The 8408-nt window shown below is 48.4% G+C and overlaps 1 protein-coding gene across 1 annotated transcript; it reads left to right on the top strand.

Annotated features, from left to right (window-relative positions):
* Nucleotides 1–6959: 6959 nt before the first annotated feature.
* Nucleotides 6960–8304, top strand: DFJ58DRAFT_834922 (uncharacterized protein). The gene is made up of 8 exons (XM_041392240.1): nucleotides 6960–6994; nucleotides 7045–7156; nucleotides 7232–7359; nucleotides 7410–7553; nucleotides 7673–7792; nucleotides 7859–7975; nucleotides 8017–8033; nucleotides 8068–8304. Exons 1-8 carry the CDS (start codon nucleotides 6980–6982, stop codon nucleotides 8207–8209), a joined length of 795 nt encoding a protein of 264 aa, XP_041234580.1. The 5' UTR covers nucleotides 6960–6979; the 3' UTR covers nucleotides 8210–8304.
* Nucleotides 8305–8408: the final 104 nt, after the last annotated feature.

Here is an 8408-nt window from a genome sequence, read left to right as displayed (position 1 = left end):
TCGTATCCAGCAGTCGCAAACATGGTCATGTCTGGCGAGTAGACGACTGCATGCAGGTATTTGTGCCCAGTCTCGATTGGACCTAGGGTTGTCACTCCCTCTCCACTTCCCACTCCTTACAGTCCCATCGTCAGATCCGCTCACCACTCGCTGACAATCTCGACTCCAGCACACAGACCTCACAAATTTGGCGTGTCCCGTCCATTCGCAGTAACTTTACCTGTGTCCATGTCCCACAACCTCACTACACCTTCCCAACTTCCGCTCACCACTTTCTTCTCGTCCGGAGATAACGCTATCCTCCTCATTATGCGATCCCCCGGACCGTCCCGCCAGTCCTCTCCCATCTGTTTCCCACTTTTCAAGTTCCATATTCGCAGCGAGCCGTCTGTTGAGCAAGTCATCATCCGTTGTCCGCCTGGCAAATGTATAGCGTCCTCGACCCATCTGGTGTGTCCTTCAAATTTCTGGCAGGGCTTTATCGTCGATGCCTCCTGCGTCTCAACGATGGGTGAAGACATGATTCTCAGTTTCAACTACCGAGTGCATTGTTGCTTCAGTTTTCATTCAACAAAGTCCAAATCCATCACTTACTACGATATGTTTTGACGCAAAGACACAATGGGCGTTTGGGTCAAGTCAGAGTCGATTATACTGGAAGTTCGTGATGGTACATTTTATATATGACATCCTCGTGATTACTTCACAGCATGTATTATAGGCTGTGCAGCTGAAGCGCTCAAGACTTATCTGTGACCATGACTAGTATTCCATCATGATCAATCACAATCTTCGTCCTCGTTTTTACCGCCTGGCCAATGATACGTTGCGCCTCAGATCGCACATCTACCTCTACCTAACCAGCTACTCCTCAAACACACCTATCATCTCTATTCTGTCAAAATTAATCGATCAAGTGGTGAGTCACCCCGACCTGATGTCAGTCCAACTGTCATCGATACATGGTCTCCCTCATCAGAACGATCATAAATCCTGCATGACTGTCGAGTCTTGGAACACAGTACGTGCACGTTGTCCAAACCTTTGAAAAACAACACGGACGTGATGATGTCTATACCGTGGTGTGGGCCAGATCAGTGGGAGCTGTCTGCCGTGAAGGTGCGATTAATATACAACTGTGATTATGTATGCAATGTGGTCCAGAAATAAGTGTGGTAGACGTCTACCATATGTAAGGACGAGAGGGTTGGTTTTGCAGAAGTAGTTGACTTCCATGTGCGGAGCTCCAGGTACTTAGGTATAAAGCATGCAATAAACGACGTCATGCCTCCATTGTATGTACTCTAGGGACGGAATAACACCATCAGACCAGATAAGAGGTGAATTCTGGAATGCGAAGGGAAGAACTTTGAAAATTTGAAGGATCAGATACTGATGAAATACGGCCTTCCACTGGCAGCTGCTCCCACTTGTGGCATAATCAGCGACTTGTTAAGTCATGCAGTCCCGCTCCCACCAGCCTGAGGCTCCCACGCTTTAAATGGTAAGTAATCGTTTGGCCTTGTGTGGTAGTAATTTACGTGCTGAGCGCTGAGCGGCAACGCCTCCGATCCTTACTATTGCTTCAGGCTCGACAATCTTGCCAACCCTGCTCCTTAGCCTGACAGAAATCTATTCGAACTTTCCTCCAGTTCGAACTTAACGTGCAGTATTCAACTTGGAACCGCTTTTAATAGAATTAGAAGTGCACCATGTCCAGCTGCACATCAATCCTCTTGTCATTCCTCTTGTTCTTCTGTGTCAGGTTATATTTTGTCATGTTTTCTTCCAGACGCATCAGGCTCGCCCCAGCAAACCCCAGGCCTCAACGGACCTGCAGCATTGCTATTTTTCTTGGTTCAGGTACATCAGGAAAATGCGAAATCCCTGTAGGCAGCCGTTTCCTATGTACGCGTATTTAGATCACGCGCTCCTAAATAAGACTCTGTATGTTCTGTAGGCGGCTCAACTCAGCATTCAACTCTGTAGGACTTGTAGACACAATTTTTTTCTCCAGTATGCGTCTTTTTTCCTTGGACGCATTGGACCACATTACTAACTTCAATGGCAGGCAATCTCTCAAGCGGTGCGACCTTATCTAAATTCTCAAAACTGGTCACTCGCTGACAACTCCAACAGCCCATGTCCCACCAAGTATCAGACAGCCAACTCCGAGTCAGACTCGGACACTCATGCCAACGACATCGTGCCCAGCACACCCTCTGCCAGTGAGGCTCTCCAAGTCAACGCTAACATGCCCCAGGACGAGACCAAGGCCAAATGGTAAGAGACATCAAATTATATATGAATGCTGACATGTGCTTATTTCGAGTCACCGTGACAGTCCGCGTCTTCGCCGGTGGGCTAGCATCCAACTAGAAAAGCAGCAGAAGGAAGATGCACTCAACTTGCAATGGGCCCGGGAGCGAGCGGATGTGGAAGAGGAACAACGCCGACGGGATAACGGTGAGTATTGTTGTCGTTGACCTAGTTGCACATACCTACTGAATAACGGTCCATCCTTGTTAGAAATTGTCGAGGTGACGGTTGGATACCTTCAACAACTTATTGAACACCGTTGGGATACTGAGAAGTCACTCACTGAGGCCAACCGTCGAGCTCAGTTACTCGAGATCAACACCTTCCGCCGACGGTTGACTGAGACCACCGATTCACGCGAGGAAAATAAGGCTGAGGGTGATACAACCATTTGCGCACAAGTTTTATAAACCTTCATAATGCAGAATTAATCAAAAGGATACATATCATATCAGGCGGTTCGGAATTTGTAGAAGCTGTACATGTCTATCCAAGGATTAAGGTAGAATGTCTTGCATGCATCCAAGATGAAATCCCACCTTCACGTTTGGTCGACATGTGTGCCGAACTTAGGTATAAGATGACAACTCCGAGAAATTTGACTGATGGGGATCACCTCAGTGCGAGGAGCTTGACCCGCATAAGAACGCGAGACTGTGTGCAGCTGCAACAATGCATCGCGTGCCCGGAAGGGATTGAACCATTCAACGAGTGCAGGTGGAAAGGCTGTCCAGTAGTGCGCAGGTGCATTGGTAAGTCAAATATCAGGCGGACTTGCGCAACTTGAAGACCTATGACAAGTGTCCGAGACCATATCAATGCAAAACCCTACTAGTAAGTTTCAGTGAACTTGCTCACCTTCCAATGCAGTCCCCTGAGTGTGTACATTAGTAGTACCTTCTGTTTGCACCAGGACTGTATCAAATTGTCCTGGCGAACCAGCTGACCGACCAGAAGGAGGGGTGTAAAGCACTGCACGGATGCAGTCCATGGACTTCGACATATGGACTGCATGCAAGTGTGGATAAGGGATTGACAGATGCCGGTAAGCATCAAACCTGTCCAAATGACAGACTGACAACGGTACTTGTGGGGGTGGCGGATTTTGGGGTGGTGGAGTTCGATTCAGGTATTGGGTGAGTGCAGTAAAGAAATTGACCGCCCCAAATGTCTGGGCAATATAATCAACTGCTAGAGCGCGCAATGGAGGATGGACTGCCAGGACATAGATAAAGGTGTATCACCCTCACTTGGCGGCTGTGGCTCGGGTACATCCGCATTCAGCGCTATGCCACCTTCAACATCGTCAACATCGCCATCGGCTTCCTCATCATCCATCTTTCTCTGCAACCTCCAGTCCAGGTAAGCCACGAATTGGTCCACTGCTTCCTGTCGTGCTAAACACTTCGTCATCGCACAACATAGTCTTTTTTGTTTGTTGCTCGATACACATTTTTTGTGAAGTCGATGTGGAGGCGTTTGGGGAATTCAGTGTTGAATCCATCTGCGGAGCCACGAGACTTGATCGACGCCACGTAATGTTGCATTGAGTGCATTTTTGGAATATTGAAGTCATTACGCACCCCCAGATCCACGAATATATGCTTGTGATTGTGAAATTCGCGCAGCGCAGACTCTAGGGCATCAAGAGACTGAGATGTATGGGCGTGGAATTGTGCGTAGTATATAAAATCGAGGACGGCACAGTGCTGCTTGAATAACTGTTGGTTGAACCGCCCCAGCTAACACACCCATGAAGACTCGTTGCATCTCCCGATGCTCTGTCCCTGTCCATTGAGATACAAGGGAGATGCCCTGCGAGAAGTGGCAGGAGACCTGGATAATTGGACATCTTTTGGTAATGTTCATCAATCTCTTTTTCTCCTGTGATTTTGGTGCACCATTTCAACAGGTGATCATGAAACACGCCCTTGTGCAATTGGTGCAGAATATCGGGTGTGATCGCACCAAAGATATCGGAGTAAGGAAGATCTGCCCAGAATGGACAATACACAGGGCGCAGCCCCTCACATGTGTAGGCGGGTACCCTGCGACCTGTTTCGCTTGTGTTCCAGCATAGTCAAGGTGCGCGCTTCATCTCGTAGGAGTGAAGCCAGAGGTTTACCACGGCTGTCTCTGTGAACACGACACTTAGGACAGAAACTTTCTTTCGTGCAGGTAATGAGACACTGTTCCGGATGGTCGGCAACATAGGCAGCGAGGATCGGGTGCACTCGACGAACTCTCCCATCAGCACATACCATCTCTACACCCTCCTTGCCGGCTTCGATCAGGGGCTGTAGAAGCCTCCGCATACATTCATGAAAACAGCCGATACCCTGCAATGGACCGAGTTCCTTTGCTAAAGCAGTCAAGCTTTGTTGCTGGGAGGTAGCCAAGCAAATGGCTCCATGCATCTGTGGACGACAACGTGTGGCCTTTTCTATATTCCCAATGGTCAAATACACTGGCCATGCAGATTTGTCGCCTCTAAACTGTGAGAGGCTTGTTTTATCGGACGCAAGGATGACTGGTGCTATCGTTGCTCCTTTCGGCAGCTTGCCCTGCCATGAGGACAACGAACATTAGTAAGTAACAGCACAGCTTTGTTCCGGTTCAACTCTCTAACCTGCATGTCCCACCACCAGTCCCCTGACCACATTTCATCATAAATTCGGCTATTACCTCCCCTGTCCTCAAATGCATGCTCAGGTGCGTAAGCCATCATATCTTTGAATGTTGGATTGCCGATGAGTTCGCGAATACAGTCCACCGGGTCGCGCCGCCAGAGTTCTAATTCAGCTGATGACATCTCACCATCCACTGGCAATAATGTCTCCTGCCACCTTGATGAGGTCACAGTGCCATTCAGGTCCTTTTGTAGGCAGTGCGTCAATTTTTTTCAAGAAGGAGCGGTTGTTTGGGTATGTAACCTGGGCATGATTTCGAACCTGCATGAATGTGAGTTCGATGATGATTGTCTTCAAATGGCATGATCCTTACAATAGGAAGCTTTAGAAATTCATCGGTTTGGTTTTGCCCAACATTTTGGATCAACCACCTAGCTAATTCCCATTCCTCCTCGTCATTGAAAGGGCCCCAAACACTCTCGCCATTTGCTTCTTGGTTATCCTTGATGGTGTCAAACTTGGTGGGCACAATGTCTTCAGCAGGACGACATGGTGCACCAGCTAACATCTCATCAGGGTACTCTTCAACCCAGCACCATGTCCCGACAGGACCAGGGTCATCGGTGACCTCTTCAATCTGGACACTGCGACTCTGAACATGGTCTTGATCGAACTCGACCGAACCCGGATGTGGAGGTGAGTACGTTTTCTTTGTTTGTATTGTCCTCAACTGGTGGTCTAGCATCATGCAGATCTTCATCATCTTCAAGATCGAAATTGTCCTCGACTGGTGCTGCAAACCTGCCACCAAGGTCAAACACATTGATGCTGAAGTTTTGGAGGCGATCCTGCCATTTCTGGCGGCAGGTAAGTGAATTCGCGATGTGCTTGTTCAGACCTGATGTAGTAGGGAGCCAGTGACCACAATCTTTGCAAGCTGGCATTATTGGGCGATTTGACGTGGTCTTCTGACTTGGGCATTCAAAAGGTATGATCTTTAGCATGTGTTTAAGATTTCGGAGAGTGGTTGACAGGTCTGACATCCCGGTCTGCACGTATATCGGGTGGCATCGGAGGTCTTTTTTTTTGTCTTCAACCACCATTTCAGACTCCACTGACGCACTCTCTGTGTTTTTCAATGGCACGTCGCAGGAATACCGGTGAACAGCCAGCCAGTGAAATGCCAACAATGCATGTACAACGTCGCCGTCGCAGCACATCCAAGAAAATCGCCCAAGGTCAGTTGATTTAAGTTTGCTCAGTCGGCACCAAGAACTTAAGATGACATGTTGCAGAGGACCAAACTCACGCACAAGACCTCAGGAAGACTCAAAAGTATGCAACTCAAGGTCTCCGCCAGAGACAGGCTCTCGAAGAGGTCAACGACTTTGCACCTTTGGACCCGGAGTCAGAAGATGCAGAAGATGATGGCAACATTGCCAATGGCAATGATGATGAGCCGTTGACTACAGATTCAGTAAGTCTGCAGATCTGTGGTCAAGATTTTCATTAACATGCCTCCATGACAGTTCACTTTTACAGCAGTGCCTCTCCGTGGTATGACGAATCAGGCCCGTGCTCTCACTTACCCTGCACAAGCTACCAGAACGTCTGTGGGACATGCAGACCAAGAAACCGTCAGGTCTCATGTATTCCACCTAGACTGACTCCACGGACACATCATGTCCCCCCCCAGCATCCCTTCAGCATATTTGAACACACCTGTGGTGCCTTGGGTCCAGCCGCAACAAGTGATCGATCCTCAATTGCTTACTGGCGACTTGGAGGAGGAGGCAGGGCCATGTATGGTAAATGTTTCAGCTCCAACTAGGGCCATAATACTAATGTGTGTCATGCAGGAAAGTTCTCGAAGTGAAAGTTTGAGCAAATATGTTCAACAGACAAGATTTGAACACCGTTTTGCAACGGCAGGTCCACACAGTAGCCAAGTCACACATGATACTCCAACGCCATTCAGAGGAGTGCCGCCGAGCTTGAGGGGTGAAGGATCTTCAAGTTCGGTCGAGTCCATGGTGGCACAACAGGTGAATGATCTTTATTGGACTAGGGATTCAACTGATAAAATCAAACACAGCCAGTTGAATTGATGGCCGCTCTGGGGGCTGTGAAGCGCCCGGCTCCACCACTCACAGAGGTAGAAGGCCTCCAGGTGGTTCAGAAGGTCAAAATTGGTGATGGCGGCAGTTGTGGCCACATTTGATGTGCTGACTTTGATCGTCTCTATTCATCCATCATACATCTTGCGGTGGGACACTACCAAGCTATTCTCGCTAACTCGACAATCTATCCAGGTGATGTTGAGAGTCGCAACTGGTCGGGCGAAGCATGGGCTGCATCGTGTCGGGCAAATGGAGTGAGAATTGATTATGATGAGGACGCTTACAAATTGGTACTGGTCTGATGCCTATGACCTATGTCATGCTGACCCGCTGCTATTAGATAACTTCACGAGGCTCTAATCTGCGGAGCGAACTTAAAACTGTCATGCAGCCTCTTGTTATGACAGAGTTTGGCTTCAGTGACGACAAAACACCTGAAGCCACATCCCTCAATGCAGTGCTGGTAAAGTCACTCCTTAAAACCGTAAGAATTTCACCTATAAGGTAAGGTGCAGGTGTTTTTTGGAGGCCGACATGATGCTAATTGCTGCTATAGGATCGGAAGGAGGGCAAGGGAGCATTCAAGGCTGAGATTATACAAAGGGCATGATTAAATGGTGCTACGAGAAGAAGAACTCACTTGGGGTCAAGTTCCCTGCCTATTTCATGGATGCGAGCACTGGCAGCGTGAGCTTTGGCATCATCGTGGCAATCCTTACAGCTGTAAGTAATGGATCAGTCATCATAGTAGTAGTCGGAGCTGACAACAACCAACTGTATGATGTATAGGTCGAGGCCTGCGTCATGGAATGGACCACCGGGACAAGGACTGAAACAAAATTTTACAAGGAGCAGTATGCGACGGTGTTCAACACATACCTGACCCTCCTCATCACCTTCACAAAGGTACGAAACACGCTGGTATTATCCCAAGGATTTGCAAAAAGCTGTTGAAGGTTGCACGGTAAGTAGTAATACACTGATATTTGACATGACAGTACTAACGACAACTCACCAGACACCAACGGAAATGTCGCCAACGAGCCTATCCCAAGTGCTGCTACTCAACACTTCACAGTCGACGAGTTCGCGGCGGCGGCAGCTGAGTGGGATAATCGCAGCGGAGCTGACTCAGGATGATATGATTGGTAGTGGCTAACTGTTGTGCGAGCATTAGTACTAGTACTGTTCATGTTCGTGGCTCCGGAAAATAAAAATGCCGTACTATTGTTTTTTTCCTAGTGTCCATCCAGGCCTACTGACCACTGGATCCTACGGCGTGCCTATTCTATACATGAGTGTCCTACTCGCTACCTACATATCCGGGACTTACCTACCA

Source organism: Suillus subalutaceus (assembly GCF_016647625.1).
Source record: "Suillus subalutaceus strain FC151 chromosome Unknown DFJ58scaffold_868, whole genome shotgun sequence".
Taxonomy (NCBI): Eukaryota; Fungi; Basidiomycota; class Agaricomycetes; order Boletales; family Suillaceae; genus Suillus; species Suillus subalutaceus.
This window is presented reverse-complemented; position numbering and strand designations above follow the sequence as displayed.

Coding starts and splice junctions, on each gene's coding strand:
- DFJ58DRAFT_834922 (XM_041392240.1), top strand. Junction 7,360..7,409: donor ATGAGGACGCTTACAAATTG/GTACTGGTCTGA, acceptor CGCTGCTATTAG/ATAACTTCACGAGGCTCTAA. Junction 7,554..7,672: donor TAAAGTCACTCCTTAAAACC/GTAAGAATTTCA, acceptor GATTATACAAAG/GGCATGATTAAATGGTGCTA.